Source organism: Cryptomeria japonica, chromosome 6, assembly GCF_030272615.1.
Source record: "Cryptomeria japonica chromosome 6, Sugi_1.0, whole genome shotgun sequence".
Classification (NCBI taxonomy): Eukaryota; Viridiplantae; Streptophyta; class Pinopsida; order Cupressales; family Cupressaceae; genus Cryptomeria; species Cryptomeria japonica.
The window spans coordinates 198,785,576-198,809,440 of record NC_081410.1 but is presented as its reverse complement, the minus strand read 5'-3'; the positions used below and the strand labels follow the sequence as shown (position 1 = coordinate 198,809,440).

The window sequence follows — 23,865 nt, the reverse complement described above, 5'->3', positions numbered from 1 at the left end:
ATCTAAATAATATACATCCAGACTTTGCCTTCAAAATAAAACTAGAAAAGATTTGCCTCTTAACAAATATGTCATGCTTTATCATCTAAAGAATATACATCCAGACTTTGCCTTATAAAAAACTAGGTATCTTGCAAGGAAGATCTTTTAAACTCGAAAGATAAATTTTAACTTTAAATTATCAAATAAATCGCATAATGATACATTTATTGAATAAGAAATACACTAAGGTACAGCGAAAATCCAAATGGGAACTGCACTGAATGATACGTGCAATGCTCAAGACATTCTGGCAATACCTGAAATCAAGAGTGAGAACAGAATCACCGCCAGCTATTATATAAGTGCAACCCATTGAAAATTAGGGTCAGACTAAGTCAGCAACTTTATGAACTTTAACTTTAAGGTTCTCATCAATATTCTTCTCTGATTGTTAGATAATCAACCTAAATGAAAATGGGAAGGGAACAATGCTTTATTTTATGTACAGGGAAAACTGACACAACACATCCTCTGTCGGGGAAATAACCATATACTCCCAAGGCACCATGTCTGAAGGGAAGAAACATTCAAGATTCATTTTAGATAGCTTTTGCAGCACTAATGAGAGCACAGAACAGGATGATTCTATGAGAGCTGAACTTGCTAGAAAATGCAGAACTGGTAGAGTATAACAGGCAAAGTGCTGCAAAATCTAAATAGATTTAATGCACTTTAACAGCTATTATTAGCATCCTAGTTAATTCACAATGCTAAATTCATGTGATATAGGAAATTTAATTAATTAAAGAGGGGCAGATTTATAAAGGGGTGAAAACCAACTGCATAAGTCACTAAAAGAAAAATATATCAAGAGGCGTATATGCATTGAACTTGAAGATCCTCCCGAAAATGAGACATGTACAACCCATCACAAAAGAAATATGGGAGAGATTTCCAGAAGATTGTTTTGCCAATCATTATAAAAACTATTCAGAACTTTATCTAGGAAAGCCAATGTCTTTGGGAATCTCTATAAGGAGAGAGAAGTGGTGCAACTGCTGGAGCATTGGTAACAAATGGATGCTGCAGCAACTCTAAAACATTCGCCCTTTCCTCTGGTTTCACTTTAAGGCACATTCTGATGAAGTTCTTTGCTTCAGGACTCAAATGCTCTGGAATAGAAGGCAATTCCCCTCGATTCAACTTGAAGAAAAAGCTAAACTGAAAGAAAAAGGCAGTCTTGTTAGAACGCACATCTGAATCATATTTCTTTGAGTTGAAATATTGTAACGCTCAACTGAAAACAACACTTAAAAGCTAAGGCACTCCATTGTTACGAAGAACCATACATGCTGTCAAAGCTTGTGCATGTACTAGCAGAAAACAAGATCTGACAGCAGTTATACAAAAAATAGTTTCAAAATCATTGTCACCGTGAAAAATGCCAAGACAGCTAAAAGACTAGTGGAGACCCACAATGAACTGATTGAATATACTCTATATCAGATTAGATAGGGTAATGTTTAAATAACTTGTTATGCGTTCTAAATGCCCCAACAAATTTTATCCTGCTAGGATTTGAATATTAATAAATACAGATGCAATGTGATAGGCATCTAGGATACAAGTTGGATAACTCAGAACAGAAAATCACCAGAACCATTATTTCATTCCACCCACCAAACTCCACAGCTTGTCAAAAATAAATATATGGAAACTAAAGAACGGAAAGATTAAATGTCATTAAAATGCCCAAAATACATAAAATTCAGAAATTAAGATCTGTGCTCACCCCCTCCAAATCACTCCATGGAGGCTTTCCGTCTGCCATCTCAATAATAGTGCACCCTAAACTCCAGATGTCAACTGCTAGACCGTATTTTCGGTCTTCCATTGATGATGTCATCATCTGCCATCAAAATAAAGATCAAGAGCAATCAATTTTTGATAAAAACAAAACACAAAGAAATTGAGGATTACATGCCCACCAAAACTAGGAACAAATAAAATTCAAGAAAACCAAGTGCACGTAACAAAGAGGTGATCAAAGGACTAAATTAAATCCTAAAATAGTAAAAGCTGCAGATTATATTATATTCCAGCCCACCCTCAATGATCAAAAACAGGAATATGACTGGAACTCAACATAGCACAAAATGCTATCTAGAAATGAGGTGAGTTAGCCAAATGTCTTTCTAATGCCCCTCCTCAACTCAGCTGCAGCACACAGCAACATTTCTCTCACATAAAGTAAGTTGCACGCCACAAATAAGACCCTTTTTTATTTATAACAATTCAAAGTTCAAACCACTGTAGCGTAACATGATATATACATCATCGGTTGGGGATGCCAAAAATTGTGTTATTTTCTGCATTGTTTATGAAAATAGCACAGCTAGAAGAAAAGGATGATACGGATATCAAGCAATGGGGAAAATGAGTAGTATCGAAAAAATGTTACTAGAACATCTTGCATCCATGGACAAGATGGCTAACTGGAAAGATCTAAAAGATAAAACCAGCATAGTTACATAATCATATAACCAAATGGAACCTTCATTGGGCACAAACACAATGGAAGAATAATTCGAAATTAACTGCTGTAATGCAAAAAACTTTTTAACTGAGGATGAACAGATTGAAGATACACTCTTCTTCAATAATAAGCTTATGTTTCACCACCTATGTGCAAAACAAATATGTTCTACCATATAATGAAAAGATTGACAGGTAATAACTAGCAGGCCAAGAGCTTGTAGAAAATGGTAAAATTAAAAACAGGGCCTCAAGAAACGCTTGGAAATCACACTTTAGATTGACGACAGCGATAAATTTTCTAAATCATAGTAAATAGATTCTGCACTTTGAATACCCTGATTTCCTACAGGAATAAAACTGAAACTAATATCCTTCCAAAATATTTTTTAAGATACGAGAATCTATTTAACTCAAACTATAGAAAACAATAAATTCTAATGACTGTCAAAATACTATTTTATTAAGTTATAAGTCTGCTGCAGAATTAATAAGAGACGCATTTCACAATGCTTTTGTATTAAATTGGAATTTGTATAACATATCTTTAAATAATAATTTGTAATTCTTTTGTCACATTTTTCTAGGATAAGATGTTGATTAATAATACAATATATGAAAGTAAACATGATTAGATTCTCAATGTATGAGGTTATGTTGTGATTTTGCTTCCATGTCACATGTGCGTAGTGAGTTTATTTATTAGAGATAACTGTAAGATTTTATGCAATAAACCACATGATTTTATTGGCATACAGGTTTAGGTTTTTCTAGAATAGTGAAATTTGAGAGTAAAACAAGTAGAAATGCAACTAGAAAATAGTAACATTTCAAATCCAGAAAAAAGTTCTTTTGCTGAGTCTGAAGTCTTGTGAAATGAACTAAACCATGAATTTTAGAAGAAAACAATGCCTTAGAAATAAAATATTTTAATTTTTTAAGTGTTATATATCAAAATTGGCAAAATAAAAATTTAACCTTGTAGTAGCTATATTTAAACGCTAAACCATAAAAGGCTTTTCCTTGGTAAGTAAAAAAAAATCTGTCAAAAATTAAAGCTCTATGTATAATTATTTTTAGTCATTAAATTAAAATGAATTAATATATATAATTATTACAACTATATAATTATAATAGCTATATAATTATTATTGTTAATTAAATAAATATAATAATAATTGTAATAACTAATATCATGTATAATTATGTGTAATAATTAATCTATACTATAATAATTAATATACATAATAAATATTTATTATAATATTAATTATTAATAACATCTATTATTATTAATGACTATATATAATCATCAGTCATTTAATTCTATTTAATTTACATATATTTGATGGATTATAATTATTTCATTAATATATAAAAATTATATTACATTATTATATATTAATTATTATATTATTATCTAATAATTTTATTTTTAAATTAAAAAATAAATTATTATCTCATCATTATATAAATAGGTTAGTTAAAGCTACACAATTAACATTTTTATATATTTGATATTTATAATTATGTATTTTTTAAATTTTTTTTGGTTATTTAAAATTAAAAATTATTTTCACAAAAGGAAAATGAAAGATACTTTTATAAAATGTTTTACAGTTAATAGTATTAAATATATTATAAATGGTTGATAGGTATAAATATTTAAAATTTATTAATTAATATGTATATTATTATTTTTATTTTTTTGGGGTAAGATCTGCCATAGGAGGCAGTACCCTTATACTAAAAATTTAAAACCAAAGGAAAATATTACATAGCAGACTGTGAGAGAGACTCTCAGTGATACAAATAAGCCATTCCTTTCCCCATCTCCACGAGCCTCTCCACCATTTCCTCAGGCATAAACTCCTTGTTCTCACTCATGAATTCTTCAAACTTGTCCAAGCTATACTCCTTCCCCACTCCAGTCTTACAAATGTTCCAAGCCTTTTTCATCTTTGTCTTTTTCCCTTCTGCAAACAGATCAAAGTATCCAATCATGATTCCAAAATCGGCAGTTGCTTTGTGTTCATTCATGGCTGCTTTCACTCCATCAGCGTGCTCCTCCCGAACCATAATGTACAATACCAAACGCACAAAGTGGGTAGCCCAAAATCTGAACAATAGGCTCAAACAATACAGATAAACTACCCCATCACGCACATGCCCTCCGCTCCAGAAATCATTACCTAGTATCTGGATAACAGTTTCCTCCTAGTCTTCTGCCTTGTTGAACAGCCTATTGATTTGTTCCTCCAATGTCTCATTCATATTCTCTTGGGAAGCGCACAAACATGACTCCAAACAAAACCGCCATGGAATCGACTTCTCCTACACTGCCTGTAATCCCCTACTAACACATATGTATATTATTATCAATTTTAATATTTATTTATTTACATTCTATATATAATTGTAATGTATTTTTTATATAATATAAATATTTATGGTGTATTAATACTCACACCCTCATAATTACACTTAATTTTACTATTAAATAAAAATAATTTAAATAACTTTAAATAACCTAAATTAAAATCAATGCATGAAAAACTAAAAAAAATATTCTATTTATTTTCTTCTCTCAAGTACCACTCACTCCGAGTTTAACTATTAATCAATTCTATTTATCTCCATCATACTAATAATTAACTTCGTCAAAATAATATTATAATAATAATAATAATTAGTCTCAATACTATATTTCTCTAAAGATAGTTATACTAGTAGTTACATAAAAATCACGTCAAAAAATAATCTAAATCTTTTTTTTTCAAGTCAGACTCATACTCTTCATCAAAATATATACATGAAATATAACATTTAAGTATAAGAGGCCACTTATACTTTAAGTTATATTTCATGTATATATTGGCAGGATGTTTGAGCGTGGTTTCAGATCTCTAGGAATTATAATGCAAATTCTAGGTTTTAGAAGATCTTTTAAATTTTCAGACTCAGTCAAATTTCAGTAATTAGTAGGCTCCTATTAAGGTTCTCTCGCCCTCTCTATCTCACTCACTTTATCTGCCCCAAATTTTAGACCTATCTATCTCCCTATCACTCTTCCTCTATCCCTTCTCTCTACCACTCTATCTCAGTCTCCTCTCTCCCCCAAGATCTAGACCTATCATTATATGTAATTTTGTAAACATTTATAAAGTTATGCTGCTATTATACATTTTAAAGTTTGAAACTATAGTATGATTGATGAAATTTCAAATATTGAGTGTTTGGAGATCATATGACATGTGTAATGTTTCAATTATGGCTCTTATGTTCTCTAAATGCATTAATTTCTTTATGTTTTTTTGTAAAACTACGGTTATTTTTTTTGCCGAGTCTTTCGAGTTTAAAACTTTAAAATAAATCTGAAAAAATATAAACATTAGGAAATATGGTCAACCTATTTTAATTCTTGATTCTATTGGTTGATGCTTTGACATTAAATAGATTTGGTGAATGTATTAATATTCCTACCTGTGGATGGAACTAATAAAACTTCTTAATACCAAATTGTACCTCTGCCTTTTCAATTTATAGACTTGGAAAGGGCCATACAAAGGAGTTATCTGAAGATAGGCGTGAACCACATGATCTGCAAGATCTACGTGAAGGAAAAATCTGCACCCTATCTCAGTTGAACTGAAACACCAGAAACTAAACAAAAAATAATCTTACTTAAACTTAGTCAGAACTTACGACTTTAACTCCAGTCTAAATTTAGTGGGTACTCAAAAGTGACACATGGATTAACTAAGTCTTATTAATAGCTATATAAAGCTGCGTCCTAACTGGAACTGAAACTCAGTCTTTGTTATGTGATGCTGTATGCTAACTGGAACAATTACTCAGTCCTTGTTAATTGATGTTGCACGCTAAGTGGAACTGTTATCACTGAAGAAGACTATCTGAGGTACCTGATATATCCTAACACTCCCCCTTACCAAGAAAAGTATTCTCCATTAAACCAAGTTATTAAACCAAGTTATTCTGTAAATATCTCAAATTTTCCTTTTGAAAGAAGCTTAGACAAGATATCAGTAACTTGTTGATCTGTTGGACTGAACCTTGTCTCTAATGAAGTGGTACCTAATCTCAATATGCTCAGAGAAATCACAAAATAATAGATTTTCAGAGAGTTTAATACAGCTTTGATTCTTACAGTAAATCATAGTAGCATCCAAAGTCTAATCTGTCAGCTCAGTTAATGACTTCCAAAGCTAGATGGCTCCACAATTACAAAAAATGGCTGCCATATATTCTACCTCTGTTGAACTGAATGCTAATTTCTATACCAAGAAAACATTCTTAAACCCAAATTGAAGCAACACCCTAAAGTGCTCTTTCTATCACTAGAACTACCTATCCAATCAGAAACTAAAAAACCATACAACATGAAGTCTTCATCGCCATTATTCTCAATCGGAAATGCATCCTGCCCTTCAAATACATGAGGACGTGTTTTACAGCAACCCAATGAACTCACCTAGGCTGCACCATATGCTGAATTAAGATGTGACTCGAAAACAAATGTTAGGGCTAGTATTTACCAAGTATATGAGGGAACCTATCAATTGTCTACATACAAATGTATCTATCAAATCTGACTCCAAATCAACAAATTACTCCAAATTTGGTACTAGAGGAGTAGTCATGGGCTTGCAATCCATCATCTGAGATTTCTTAAAAATCTCAATTGCATACTTTCCTTGTCCAAGGAAAACTTCACCTAAATTTTATAATACTTCTAGCCCCAAGAATTAGTGCATCTAACCAGTGTCCTTCATATCAAATTCTTTTGCCAACTCTGTCTTGCACCATTTTATGAGTTTCTTTGAACTTCCTAAAAGTATTAAACCATCTACGTACAGGACTAAAACAAGCAGTTTCAAATAGTAAAGATTGGTAACTGCACCTGTCTTGGTGAGACTGAAACCTGAAAAATATTTATCAATCCTGGAGATGCACCAGATGGTCGTTTCAAACCATGAAGGGCCTTTTTAATATACAAACATGAGTCTCACACTCATGCACCTGGAAGCCCCTTAGCTGATTTATAAATAGTTCCTCCTCGATCTATCAATTAAAAAATGTCATATTCAAATCAATTTTATATAAATGCCAATCAAAGACTGTCACTAAAGACCTGATAAATCTGACAGAGGTGTACTCTCATCATAGTCAACTCCCTCTTTTTCGGAAAACCCTCTAGCCACAAACCGAGCTTTGAATTTTTCTACAATGCCATCTGCTGCATGATTGATCTTGTATAGCCAATTAGAATCAATGACTGACTTTCCTTCTGGTCAAGTACTATCTCCCACACATCATTCTTCATTCTGGAGTTCTACTCTTCCATCATGGCATCATGCCAAAACCTGTTGACATGCTACCCCCTTAAAACTAGAAGGCTCTACATTAATGATGTAAGGCATTAGTCCCACATAATTTGAAAGTTTCTTGGGAGGATGACTTATTCAAATTGAACATATAGGAGTTCCAACTTGCTCCTGCACATCCTGTAGTGTCTGGGTGATCCACTTAGGCTTTCTAGTTGAACTAATGGAAGAGAGGCACCTCCAACACCTTGGGAAGCTTTCTGATCTGAATCTAATTTTTCTGGTTTCAGCAGATCAGTTTTTGATACAGTAAGTTCGTTTACCTTTTTAATCACTGCTGGCCTACATAACCACCCTCTTGAACACCTCTGGCCGACACTCAACCAAGATCCATCCATTTCTTTCAAATGCAAACTTGGTGATCATCAAACTTGGCCCTATATCTGAGATCTATCAATACTGAAACTGAAATAAGATTTTTAAACCAAGTACATACAAAACAACAGTAAGCTCAAGGATATCACCTGATGGCATCTAGAATGAGGTAGATCCCATTCCTACAACTGGATACACGGCATCATCACCAAGTTCCACTTGCATTATTCCTGCCTCTTGCTCCTTAAGTTTTCTCAAGGCTCTTTCGTTAGAGGCCATATGTTTGGAGGCTCCACTGTCCATATAACAGCCAACACCAAACATGATGTTAGATTTAATGCATGAAACCATAGAGAAGTGTGTCTCAAGCTTGGATGAAAGCTCATTTGCTATAGTTGATGCTTCTGCATTCCAAAGATCCAAACTGCTTCTGCTGCTTCTGTTTGCCCTTCCCGTTTGTCTCAAGACACTGAGAAGCAAAACTTCCGACACTTGAAACACTTGACGTGGTTCAAGTCTTTTTCTTGGTTACAACTTAAGGAATACGAATCCTCTCTCTTTCATCACTTTTCGACCCATCCCAGGTCTTCCTTTCTGCTTACCTTTCTTCATCTTGCTAATGAGGACAAGATTTTCCTCCTCCTCCTCCATACCCACAATAGTCTCTAGTCTCATCTCCAACTGGATGAAGTCATCCCATAGCCTCTCAAAGGTAGCAAGCTTTTTCTAGGCACAAATCTCACGAACAAAAGGTTGCCAAGAAGAAGAGAACCCATTTAATGTGATGGGTACTAATTCTTCACCCTTGACTTCCTCTCCAACCACTACAAGTTGCTTACGGAGTTCAGTAATTTTCATTAAGTGGGCAGATATGGCTTATGTCTTGTTCATCCACGTGGCTCTTAGTTTACTTTGTAGCAACATTTTCTGATTAATGTTCTCACTCATATATAGAGTGACTGGAGCATCAAACATGTTCTTTCCAGTGGTCCCACAGTGATATGAGGGGATGAAATGATCCTTTAAAGAATCAAGCATAACACATTTGGACTTCACCATCTTCTTCCTATAATCTGCCAATAACATGGAATCAGTAGGCTCTGCAACTTCATTTGCAACAAAGTTCCACAGATCCTGCTCCTCCAACAACATCTATACCTGACACTTCCATGGGACAAAGTTAGAGGGACCTTGCAATCTGTCCTCATATTTGAGACTAAAAAGAGTCGTACTACTACACTAGAATATCCTGCTAAATAAAATAGATTAATAACCTGACAAAGATTTTATTTATTTTCACAGGTCCACTGTGCTTTTCTCAAGCATAGATCATGGGCATCTCACCCGACACCTTCCAACAACTCCCTCTCACAGGTAGCAAACTTTTCCTCCAGTCAGGATTTTTCTCAAAAGGTTTCAGTAAAGTGCTTTGGTACCATGATAAATTTTCCGAATCATACTAGTAACTAAACAGATACTACACTTTTTGATGAATAGATGTCAGCATTACTATTTAAAAGAGGAAAATAGTACACATATTCACAAAAAAAAGGTGGGTGGATATAAAATCACACCCCTAGAGTTATACGGAGCATAGCCTGGAACTAAATAAACTTAGCATTAAACATAAAAGCCACGAAGCTGCAAAATCAGCAGCAGCAGCAGGAGGTGGTGGGTCCCAATCACCCACTTGCCCCATAAATCAACAGTCTGGAGTAACATCAGGGTGTTTCATCCCTCATCATCTCTCTCTTTATCTTTATCTTTGTCTTCATCACAGGCCAGAAAAATAGCTAACACCAGCCAAGGAAACCATTTAGAAGAATCACCAGCAGGCCACCCAGAAGCACCACCAGCAGGCTATCCAAAAGGCCACCCAGGAGCAGCACCCCAAGGGAGAGGCAATGCATAGCACCACCAAATAGGCCACGACGCACTCCTATGACCCCTATCTCTATGACAAGCTGAGAGACTTATGCCTCTCCAGTGCCCTCAAGAATATTAACATGCTAATTCCTACACTTTGAATATCCTAATTCCAACAAGAATAAAACTGAAACTCATATCTATCAAAAATATTTTTTATGTTAGATGCAAGAATCTATTTATTATTTAACTAAACTATAGAAAATAATCCTAATGGCTGTCCAAATATGATCATATCAAGTCATAAGTTTGCTGCAGAGTTACTTTTTATTACCAATTTGTCCCCTGCCCTTTCAGTTTATACTTTATAGACTTGGAAAGGGGCATACAATGGAGTTATTTGAAGTGATGCATGATCTGTATTAAGGAAAATCTGTGCCCTATCTCGGTTGAACTGAAACACAACAAACTAAAGACAAGATAATCTTACCTTAAAATTAGCTGGCACTTGGGACTTCAACTCCAATCTAAATTAAGTGGGTATCTAAAACTGGGGCATGGATTAACAAAGTCTAATTAACAATTATCTAAAGCTGCTTTGCAACTTGAACTAAAAATTAGTCTTTGTTAGCTGATACTGCATGCTAACTGGAACTCTTAGTCTTTGTTAACTGATGCTGCATGCTAATTGGAACTGTTACAGATGAAGGCTACCCAAAATACTTTTTATATTTTAACAGACAGAAGTCAGAGAGGAAAGAACTTAAAGCCAGACTGAGAAGCTGGCATCACTAGAGATAATATTGTTGAGAAAACTACATTAAAAAGACGTTGACAAACTATATAACCAAATAAAGAAGCATTTGAAATTTTGAAGAGTCCAAAACATGCTAGAAACTGCATGAGGCAGAACAATTGGTATATTGTACATCTTATAAGAACTATGCGCAAAAAAAAAAACATACTTACAAAGATAAAGGCAGAATGATTGAAGGTTGACTTAGTCAAACTGTTCATAAATTCTTCCTTACATAAAAGAAGGTACATAGGACATGTGTAGGTAGTATAGCATTGCCCCATGCAAGACTGACAAATGTCCATGTACTAAAAGGGCAAACAGCACATAACACTCCACTATTGAAAAAGTTAGTGTAAGTGCAAACTTTAATAAGTATTCAGTTTTCTCTAACACTCATTATCTTCACACCAAGGCCTTTTCCTGAATCCCTCAGCATTAGCTTATCCAAGAGGTTTGATGAAAATGTTTGCTAACTTCTCAACAGTAGAATTATAAATGACATCAATCTCTGCATTTAGACGTGATCCCAGATAAGGTAATGTTGCAGACGAGATTCTTAAATCATCCTTTAACACAACATGATTGTTAATTTTAAAGCAAGTACTCCTACACTCCGCTGAAGACTTAGCTCTCCAAGGATACATAAACAACCAGATAGTCACTTATCTCACTATTACCTTTTACAGCCACAATATTCTGTGTTTTTCCCCTTGGTGTTATTTTTGTTTCCTTGACAAGTGTAAAACCTTTCATAGCCAGCTAATGCTTAGACAACTCATAGCAAGGAACAATATGATCCTAACAGTCTTCATCCTATCCCCAAATGACTCCTCCACAAGTATTGAGTTTAACACCAAGCCATACTTAATCCATGTTCTACTAGTCACATCTGTGATGTGTCATCTGTACCACATAAAGCTTCTGCCAATTACTATTAGACATCCAGGTGTCTTATAAGCTTCATTCAGCTCTATGAATATTATTCAGCTTCTCTGTTTTCTTCTCCAGCATGTCCAAGGGCTTCAACCTCTCCAAGCTTGCTTATATCAATTTTATCATAGACAGATGGGTGCTTGTCATATGGTACTTGTAAATGTAACTAGTTCTCAATGCATTTTACTTGTTAACCACCCGAGTTGTAGATGGCACCAATTGTCTTTACTAAATAAGCTGCTGCTCATCCTCAACTTGAGCTAATAAAACCTTTCAACATCAATACTTCCCTTGACTGAAGCTCCTACATCTCATGATTACTACTGCCCAGTTTTCTTCAAAAACATGCTTCAAAAAGTCAGTGTTTATCAAAAGATAGTCCTTCAACATGCCAATCGCCCATTTGTTAATATCACTAATCTTCATACTGGTGAGGCTTAATAATTTGTTAACATCATGCTTAATAAATTATGCTCATAGATCTCTCCTATTGCTCAGAAACTTAGAAGGGTTGCCCCTCAATGAAGCTTTTTAAAGGTGATCCCTCACAAGTCAATGCAGCCACCATAAACATTGTTTTGCCTGGCACTTCTCGAATGTATATGGCATTGCAGTCTCATAACCACATATTTGAGAGTTTTTGAGCACATTTTAAATGTGGTCAAAAATGAAAATGTCATTATTTTTAGCCTTGAGGATATATGTGAATCGAAACAATGGACTTCTTTATGAATATAATCAAGCTTGTTACTTGTGAGTGGAGCTGCAACATCTACCGCTAATCAGAGCCATGTGGCAATTCTGCCACTTCTCATTATTGTGTCAAGTTATACACAACTTTAATTATCTAATTAAAAAGATGTGATTGAATCTACTCATGCTGACAAGTCAGCTTGTTACAGATCATATCTGGTCACATAATTGTAATTTTCTAATTACACATATTTCCCAAGTCTCTATATAACAACAGTTCTTATTGTTTGGTTTAACATTTTTGCATGTAGTATTTTAACCCATTGAGCAATAAAAATTCACTTACATGGCATTATTAGTTCAATTCCAGTGTAGAATATATAAGGATCTTGAAGTGAATTCTAGGATATAAATAAAACTTAAGTGGCCATATAATAATTTCTTTAATTCTCAAGATTTTTGGACTAATCACGTGAATTAGTTCATCATTTGGATGTTTTTTAATTCTGCTTGGTAAAGCTCAAGTGAGGTTATGAGTTGCCTTCAACAAATTGTGTGTTAATCTTGGACCAAATCTTTAAAATTTGTAAACATGATCATGTTCAAATGTACCCTCATTTAGTTAGACGGCAATCTCATTGCATAAAAGGAACCGCCTTATTGCAATGGAGTCGTTTGAGACAGGGTCATACTCTCATGAATGTCCCCCATTAACATTACTCCATAATCCTTTGAACAACACATCATTTGAATGTTTTAACACATTCCAGATTGGTTATTTTATCCAGACCAAATAGTGCCTAGAAAAATTGAAAGGCTAGAAAAAAGATTTTATTATTTATACTTTCTCCCAGGTTTGCATACAGAAAACATACATTCAACCAATCTTGAAATAGGGAAGCAGGTGCAGAAAATGTAAAAGAGTACACAGCACACATCCCATTCCAGGCATACAGAAAGTTCTACAATTCACAATAGCTTGTCAATTAGTTTTTCTTTTGTTTTGGTCAGTTAATCTAACCTTTTTAAACGCTTCATTTATTCCAAAGATTATGACAGTAAACTTGAAAAGATTACCTTCAGAACATCCTCTTGAAATGGTATGCTTCAAATCTACATTTCATTTTCTTCCCTTTGGACATCAAAAGTATATATTTATACTATTTTCTTATCATAAACTAAGGCAACAGGCAGTAACTTCCTCAAAGCATGTAATTCTACAATCAACAGATTAATGTTTTGACAAACCTCTGGAGCCATGTATAGTGGGGTGCCCTTGCATGAATTTGCCAGAGATTGACTCATCTGCAAGAAGTTCAATAAAACCATACTTAGAAATGATGTTGCGATAGGATTTCTAACAAAACGCCTTTTGGTAATTTTATCTGAATACTTGAATACAGCCCAAAAAATATATAACAAGCAAACATAACAACTTTACAAACATCAATCATAGCTTTAGACCACAAAAGTACAACTAATTTCAATTAGAAAATGTCATACTTCGTATTGCATTTTTTTAAACTATAGGTTACATATCACTTTTAAATTTGCTCAAATCTATTCCACATCTAACAAGAAATGCTACAAGTCCATACTTCAGAACCGTATAGAATACCTGGAATAACTTGAAGTGTAAAAAGAAAATGCTTATCTGAGTTCCAAATCTTAAGAATTCTACTTGTGTTTTTAAAAAAATTAAAAGTTTTCCAACCAACAATAATTCTCTTTAACAATATGGTTCCAATTTGAATGAAAATTAAAATTAATTCCTATGTATTTCCTAAGATTGAACCTTTTCTATGGTATTGTTATCAAAGAAAATTGCACAATCTACTTTTGGACTATTTTATCATTACCTTGCTTTTGTCAACATCAATGGTAAGTTCAAAATTCTTACAAAATTGTTCGTTACTTTTGGAGATCAAAAAGAGATTTTGCAAAGAGAAAATGTTGTCAGCATATAATTCCTCTTCATGGGGCTGGAGGAGCAAATTCCACAAACAAAGCAAGGAAAGCAGCAAAATGGCTGCTGTTAGGGGAAACCTAGGACTCTCTAGGGCTAGGTACATCATCTGAGCTTCAGAAGGGAGCCTAATGGCTGCTAAATCAAAGAGAGAAGGAAACAACAAGGCTAAAGCACAAGTGTCGGTGTTGGGTCTTCAAACATGCCTCCAATACAAAAAGAGAGCAATTTGATGATGATCATTAACTCAATTTGAAAATGAAAATGCAAAATTTGGACAATTAGCAATATTTTATCTCAGGCCTAACCATATACCAACTCTTTCAAATCCTCCACAATTAAACACATCTACGAAGAAGCCAATATGGTAGCAAATTACTTGGCAAATTATGCCATAGATATGATCAAGGAAGAGAAAATTAGCATTGTTGCAAATGACTGGGAAGAAATACACAATCACATTAATTCTATAAATAATTTCAACTCCAACTTCCATGAGGAATGATCGCAGATGTAAATGGAGTACAAATTAATGATTCAAATGTTTTAGAGAAAACCCTGATTTAAATGATTCATTTGTAAATGGAGTACAAATTAATGATTCAAATGTTTGAGAGAAAACCCTGATTTAAATGATTAATTTGTAAATGGAATAACAATTAATGATTCAAATGATCAACTGTTTGAGAGAAAACCCTGATTTCAAATCATTTGTACCTGAATATTATTTTCTTGTGAATCATCCTTACTGTCTAGTTATACTGTAAAATCACCAATTTCTCTACCCACTAAGCCACGCCAATACATAGTTACTTTTCTCTTCAGTTTTAACTTTTTGAAATGTAGAAAGAGATAATAGTCAATAGTTTCTCTCTTTTTGGCATACAGTAATGTCTATGGGCATCGTTCTAACACCTCCTGTTTGCAAGCCATGCCGTTCTCTTTCTTATTTCCAAAGCTTAAATATGTCAACTACAAAGTTCAATGTTTATAACTGATATGCCAACTTTTCCCATGCCATTGATGCCTTGTGCAGCACAATCAATCAGCTTACTTCATTTCAATTCAGATCCTACTACTAGTCTCAACAGCTCAAAGGCCACATGCATTAGCTTTGTGTCAGTCAGATCTTTTCAGGTAGAAGATGTTTATAATCTTGTGCGATACAGGCACACTGTCATTTGTTATCTTGTATTTTGTATTACTCAAACTTTATGGAATTTCAGAATCAAATGCCCCCACCAATTGAACATTCATATTATGCAATATTCAAAAAGAAAGCATTTTATATAATTTGTCTGCACATATCTGCCCCAGAGAAAGTAAAAATAGCATACAAATAAACAAGTGCAAAATCACATGCATAAAATTGCAGGGCTCTGACCTGTTTGGCAACACCAAAGTCAGCAAGTTTGACTTGCCCATTTGGATGCACCAATATATTCGCACATTTCAGATCTCTGCTCAACAAAATATCAAAAAGTGAATCAGCGGCATTGATAGCTAGAATCACAAGAATCAATGCTCTACAATAAATGCAAAATCAAAAACTTCAATTTTTTTTAAATAATTGCGATTTAAGCTCTGGATAAAGTTCACCTGTATAATTAAATATTTAGATGTTTAAACTTCATAGACAAATAACTTAATTAGAGGCTTATTTATGTTCTTTCATTATGAATTATAAGGCAGAAATTTACACAGTCTAATCCAGAAAAACAAAATCAATTTATAACGCTGTTCATTTCACACTAACAATACTAAAATGTGGGATTAAAATATTGGATCTAGAAAAAGCTATTGTAAGATTGTCTTGTTGTGCATTTGTAAGTTGTCAAGTCCCCCTTACTGGGTTGTGTTGATGGGTCCCTTGACATTCCAACTTGTCAAATAGTCCATTCCCTTGAAAGGGAATGAATTCGTCCTCCAAGGTTCAGGGCTACACCTTTTAAAAAGCAAACAAAAATTCCAATAAAAAAATTAGAAGGTTTTCCCAGGAGCTTGTTGAGACTAAGATCAGGTCTTCTCAAGCAGAGTAGACAAGAGATAAGAATCTAGGTAGCTTTCTAGATTTAGCAAAGTAAGTTGAGACTGCTCACCAGCTGGAAGTTCCAAAGTTGCATGGACACGGATACAGTATTGGATACGGATATGGACATTTTTTAAGACCCCCAATATGGATACGGCTGGATACGTCATTCATAAAAAACACATACAAATATATTTAACACAATTTTCTAAGTTATTCGAGGAGATTTTCATTACTTCAAAACCAATATAGACACATAATTGCTACATAAATAATGATAAGTTGATATAACATTTTACGATATGGAAAAACAGTAGAGTTGCATTGGAAGATAACCCAAAAATGGGTCACTGAAATAGAAAAACATTTTATTTGTCTTTCTCATTTGATGTTGGTTTTGTTAATACCAGTTTTTTTTTTTAAAATGCATGAATGAAGTTTTTTAAAATTAAATTTAGGAAGATTTACTTCAATTGTTTTAAAAAATCGAATTGAATAGTATCTAGAATGGTTGGAAATCAAGGATCTCTGGGTATGCGTGGGTACAATATTCGACGTGTATCTGGGCTGTATCGGATACGTGTCCATTTCGGAAATAGGAACGGATATGGCGATACGCATGCCCAGGGAGGGACAGAGGAGTTTCCAGCTACTATGGCTGGAACTTGTCTCATGATTACATTCTATTTGCATGAGAATTGGGAAGACTCATTCCAAAGAGCATTCAATTTCTATGATTCTTTGCAAAGATAATTCTTGAACAACATGAATACTTTTCCTTCCTTGAACAAAATCCAATTGAACCAAAATGCATTGGCAAGCAAAATGGTAAACCATTCAATTTCCATGATTCTTTGCAAAGATTATTCTTGAACAACATGAATACTTTGCCTTCCCCGAAAAATCCAATTGAACCAAAATGCATTGACAAACAAAATGATAAACATCAAGTTTTTGGCACACGTTGTTATACAAAAGCAGGAACATAGACGAGGGCATCACCAGTTGAAAGCAACAAATATAACACACAGCCATTAAGGAAATTCAGGAACCCACTGACTGGAGAGCAAACTTATGATCTCATCTTATTGGTTGCTGTCAAAGGTTTATCCAAAGGAAAGCTAAGAGCCTTGAGGTGAAGTCAATGGTTAACTACTAAAGCATGGGAGGCTGTCCAGAAGAAGACATCCTTATCTTATGCTTTGTAGACAAAATATATTGAATAGTTCAAACTTAATTACTGGCTATACATTGTCTTCAAAGTGTCAACAGTATTTGGCATATGCTGAAACTGGAGACAATATCCTGCAAGTAGGAAATGTTAAGAATTGTATAAATTTTGGGCCTATCAAGCCACAAGGAGATTCCCTCCTGGTTGTATATGTTATTGTATTCTCCACTTCAGTAAGAGTCCTCGGTGTCACCAAAGGGTTGTCACTCAATTTGGTTAGGATGACGGAATGTTCTCTGATTGGACCAAGGTTCAAATCCCTTGCTAGTATGATTGGACCAGGTTTTAACCCCTTTAGATACAGTAAAGGCCCTCGTAAGCCTTTTGAGCCTACAGGTGTAGGCCTTCTATAAGCTATATACCATTCAGGAATAAAATAGAAGGCAGCATGCATCCATTCCTGTTGTTCAACCTCTGGGCTTATTTAACATGTGATATGACCCTGTTCAATCAATTAAGAGCAATACTTTACTAACCGTGTGGACGGATCCCACCACCTTTAGGCATTGTGATACGGCTATTGCAAAATACCATCAAACACCCTCCTCTGATGTTCAATGCCATTTATTGCTCATTACTCTCATTCTTTGTAAGTAAATCATCTCATGGGTCAGCAGCACACAGAAAACAATAGAAATTAGAATCAACATCATGACAGAGATTTGGTGCCATTACATCTGTCTACTGACCAGTGTAATAGATTTGGTAATGTAAACTACTTCTCTCTCATTATGAATGATTTCTTGATGGGACGTCACTGACATCATGTCCTTTTGGAAATATGTTTTCATCTTGATGTCAATGAAAACAACTGAACAAATAACAGAAGTAAACAAGGCCAAAAAACTGGTTTTGTTCCTTCCATTTTGCTAGTATATTACCTGATCTTAAAGTATTTTTCTTTGTATATCTTCTACCATATTCATTGGCATTCTAGAGAAACACATGCAGTAAGTGGATCACTGTGCATCTGGAGCACAAATTTATTCTGCTTGTAGGGATCTGTATGACATGAAACACAATCCTTATACAGTAATACACATGACTGGAAAAAAAAATTGAGTTTAGCTCCCAAATCTGCCGGCATCCTGTTAACATAACTGAAATAAAATATGCATCAAATCTTTTTTGTGGATGCACTGTCATCACTATTAGCTTCAAGATCTTCTGGGATTCTTGTCTTTAGCAAGCTAAAAGTCTGATAAAAAAACATTCATGCAGAATATGGTTTCACAATCAATTTATCCATGCTGAAAGTAGCCTCACATGTGGCTTCCCTCTCTTTGGACAAGTCACTGCTCTGTAAAATGCCTAAAAACTGAGTTGCACCCTTCATGGGGAGATCAATGCCCAAAAGGCAGAGGGCTCTCAAACAACAATTATCAAATTTGAGACTGATCTGGCATTGTCATAAATTTTGTCATGTTCCAACGTCTGATTTGTCTCATCTACTTCAACAACAATTATTGCATTGGTAGCAATCACCTCATCAGTAGCGAATCAGCAATACTTGCCATATCAGCAACAAATCTAGAGTCTCCACATGGCAGTCAACAAAATAGTGCAAACTGCACTCTAAACTTAGCTTGGAGAAATGATAGGGTTCAAGCTATGTCTCCCAAAAAATCTTACCGAAAGCTTATCTCAGAGACAAATTCACATACTGTTGTTATTAAGAGGATGATCCAATAAAGCTATGAAAAAGTTCAAGGAGTTGTACAGCAATGGCAATACTTCCCAGATTAATCACCTTGAAACTGAACTCTCAACTCTCAAGTTTGTTTAGTAAAACATCATGGATGAATTCCTCTCCTCGTTCAACAAGATCCATGCTGACATCAGGGCTATTAGAGGATAGGATAAAAAAGCACCCAAGTAGTTTAACATTTCTCTTGACAATCTCTCACAAAAGTATGAGAACTTTGTGTGCTAACTACCAGGAAACAACTTGCTGTCCCCAAAAACACATTCCCACATCCCCCCATCCTGGAGACTTGGCGAAACACTGCATTCTTTAGAAGTATTTAGTATTTGATCCTTCAAAAGTTCATTCCTAAGTCCCAAAAGTAAAACCCAAAAGATTCGTCTGGGATTTCATCTCTCAATATTACTGTCTCAGTTTTCTGTGCAATTTGGATGGTTTTGCTAGTATTGGGACATTATTTGCATAGTTGCAGGGAGACGTGTCTCTGATCCCCTGGGATGTGTCTCAGGACTGAGACGTGTCTCCCGTATCGGAGACATCTTGGTATCTTGGAAAATAACAGCATATGTAGGTCTGTTTTGTGATATTAATATTTTCAGTCTTACTTTTTAAAAATTATTTAATTATATTTTAAAAAAGCGGTACACCAAGTACCCCCCATCTCCTATTTTTCAAAAATAGACTTACCAGTACCAGTACCAGTCTCCCATACCAATACCAGTATCCCGTACCAGTTCCAGTCTCCTGGTAACCTTGATTATTTGTGGTGTAATACAATCATCGATATCACTTAAGTCCTGATGGAGGTCATGAACGCTTATACTGAGATGGGATATTGGTGGTCTCTTGTAGCAAAGATTAGTTTTTGAATTTTGAAAACAAAACATTCTGCAACTGCTCTTTTGGCAATATAGGAAAACTTTCAGGCCAATAATTCATTTACATTCTTAACAAGCAGGGGGAATTTCTAAACAGCATGACAAAGAATTCTTAAAACATCTTAAAATACTTTTAGATGTTTTCTCAGAAGAAAATATCATACAAACTTCCAAAACTTATCTGTCATATTTAAATCTATAGGATATTGTTATCTAACAAAATTTGAATTTGAATGGCCATAAATACAAATAATTCAATGACAGCTAACAACCTATAATTTATTAATACCACCACGGTGTTAAATAGTAATCTGAACGAACAACCATCACAGGATCTTCAATATTGCAATCTTATTTCTTGCGAGAAGCTAGGCAGAATCACAGTTAACAATAACTGCATTGCTTTCCAAATAAAATGTATTTAAAGGGCAATTATATATCACAACCTGTGGATAGTCTTCTGCTGGTGCAAATATTCAAGTCCCCATAATATCTGTCGGGTGTATGTTCGGATCATATTCTCTTCAAATTGTTTGTATTTGTCGAGAACATGTCGTAATGAGCCCATCCCAACTAACTCGAGAAAAATACATAAATGGCCTTCATCCTGTAATATAACACTTGTATCAATCCATCTTCTATTGAAGACTGCACGAAAGGCTCACAATGCTAGTTTGGCAATAAACTGATTAATAAAAGTTAAAACCAAAAGATTGACTTACAACAGAGCTACCCAGATAGCGCACAATGTTTGGGTGATTTAATCTTTTAAGCACATCTATCTCCTGCAACAGAACAGAACAAAAGATCAAATGTGTGCTCCATTCATCAAATTTACGATATATACTATTGCAGTATATGTTATAATGAGATTTCCTCCAAGCTTCTTTGACACATAAAACAATCAGATTCTGTATTCAAAGTAAAATGATTGAGTTTAGCCTGCAATCTACCTGTCGAACCTCAGGTGCAGCAGTTTCAACATCACTGATCTTTACAGCGAAAAAACTGCCATCGTCCCTGGAGAAAAGATAACAAAAAAACATCAAAGCCAATCTCTATGGGACAGCAGCACAAGTTTCCCAGTACTACGTATGTCCAATTTAAGCCTGCAGATTATATTTTGTGTTTTTGCAATGCAATGGTTGTGATGATTATATGCCCATTATCACTGGCAAAAACTCAGTAAATGCGATAACATATAGTATATCATGTTCACCGAAACTTATGATGCCCATTAAACATAAAGAAATTGGAGTTCGAGTAATTCTAAAGGGATTAATGAGTAATGACTCACAGATTCAGTCCTTCATAGACAGTACCAAAAGATCCCTTCCCCAAAACTTTGCCCTTGGACCAGTGTTTTGGACATTGCCGTGGAGAAACAGAACATTGGGCGGGAAGCTGCATTCTAGCAGGATTCATCCGTTGGGACCGTTGAATGGTTTCGAATTCCCTATCCGACGATTTCACGGGAGGTGGCAGGGGAAGTTTCTTAGGCATGATCTTTCTACCTGATTTTGAAGGTGATGATGGAGGTGTTGGAAGTGGGTGAGCTTGACAATTATTTGCAACTTGAGGACTTAACTGAGGGCTATCATTACAACTTTTGCAATCAGAGGAGCCCGAGCCAACACCAATGCCGGCCGAGTCCCAAGTTGAAACATGCCTAGGGGCACATCTACTCTGTCCCTGCCTTGGTGAAACATACTGACCATCCCAAGAATAGCGTGGTTGATCGACCACATATTCTGGATAAGATGCCATCATGGCAAAGAGATGAGAATTGAAGGGGCTTGAATTATCGCTGTATGGTTCCATTTCACCACTTTGTTCCAACAACCCAAAAGGCCATAATGAATCTGTCGCGGGACTGGGCCTCTGCATGACAGTGATAATATCCATTGCCTCCTCTATACTGTCTGCGCCTAAAGTTTGAATAACCTTTGCACTTCCCACCAGCCCCATTCTGCTTGGTGTGCTATTCCCCGTTGGTAACGGTGAACTCTTTGAGACGGGTCTCAAATTACTGTTACTGGAATTGTGAGAATCCCCCTCGTGCAAATTCCAAGGGCAGGAGGAAAAATCGCTTCCATTTGGAGCTACCGATGAACTCTTGGAAGATGGTGACACCTTCTTGTTCCGATAGAAATAAGTTTTGAAATAATTCATCTCGAATCAGCTCGCAACCATGCCAAATCCAATTCGATCTCTAAAAAGCCCCTATATGCAGAGCCAGAATCCCCCTCTCAAACTCTAATTGCAGATTCCAATACCAATTTAGAGACAAATCTAATTTGACCTTAACTTCCTAGACGCCGAGTGACAGCTTCATTGTCAAATCCTACTACAAAACCACATATTGGCTTAGAGCCAGACTCAATTTGTTGTTTAAAAACCCAACTCTCAGCATCTCTCAGTGGAACCCCGCTAATTATTATCATAACATCTTAGAGCCCAGTCCATATCCTAAAAAGTCGAGCTAGAATCCCGCTTGTCGAGCACTCATCACAGAATCTGCTGCGCAGATTAAACCAATCCGTACAAACAAAAAACCAATTATTTTATTTATTTTCTGCGGCTAAATCCTCCACATTTCAGAGTTCACACCTCTCGTTGCCAAACGTCAACTTGACATCGCGTCTGGATGTCAGCCAGAGTCAATTCCCGAAATGAAACCCTACTTCACAAATTCACAGAAAGAAGAAAGAAATAACAAAAGGACATAACTTGGATAATTTCCCAGCCCTTTCTTCCTTCTTTCCCTCGAAATTGCATAAACCTCATTGCTTGAGCAGCATTGAGCTCAATTTTCACACGTTTCATTTGCATAAATTATACTCCTAGACCAAAATTCACTGTAAGAAAACAATTTCACCAGAGAATAGCCAGAGAATAAGTTCCCTTCCATGACATGTCCCGATTGAAACCTACCATAATAATTAGGTCTGTAGCGTTGTAGAGTCTGAGCGTACTTTGCTTCCTTCCGTTTTCTTCCTCCACGAGGAGGAAAAATGGAGAATTTAGAGGAAGGGGCAACTTCCACAGAGTTTCCATTCCCTTATCTGTCATCCGTAACAACCACGTTACGTACTTTGTTGTGTAATATATGTCGCTGTTCAAATATACAGCGACATTTTTAATTTTAAATCACTACTCGGATTTTATATCTACACTCTCTTCCCAACAGCTTTTCAAGTCAACGGGGTTTTGTAATTAACTGATTTTATCTCTCGTCTATTTATTAAATTTGACTGTCACATCTGCCCATCAAGTTTTTTTTTGTTTGAAGGGAACAGTTTCTAAATATTGATCATTACCTCTATAAACTCCAATATTAGGAATCACATTAACAAGTATGTTGGAAGGTTAATTTAGTTTATGCATAATTTTAATTAATTTCTTATCTTTTTCATATTATTGAGTCTCTTTCTATATATATATATATATGTATGTATGTATGTATGTATTATTGAGTCTCAATATATACATATAAATACATATATATGTATATGTATATGTATGTAT

At 35.0% G+C, this 23,865-nt stretch overlaps 1 protein-coding gene across 1 annotated transcript; it reads right to left on the bottom strand.

Moving 5' to 3' along the window:
* Positions 1–826: 826 nt before the first annotated feature.
* Positions 827–23,449, bottom strand: LOC131063499 (mitogen-activated protein kinase kinase kinase 3). Its single transcript, XM_057997340.2, has 8 exons — positions 21,635–23,449; positions 21,291–21,357; positions 21,060–21,122; positions 20,784–20,944; positions 15,879–15,954; positions 13,777–13,833; positions 1,775–1,891; positions 827–1,203 (listed from the first exon to the last, which is right to left on the bottom strand). The coding sequence occupies exons 1-8, from the start codon at positions 22,507–22,509 to the stop codon at positions 985–987; spliced, it is 1,635 nt and encodes a 544-aa protein (XP_057853323.2). The 5' UTR covers positions 22,510–23,449; the 3' UTR covers positions 827–984.
* Positions 23,450–23,865: the final 416 nt, after the last annotated feature.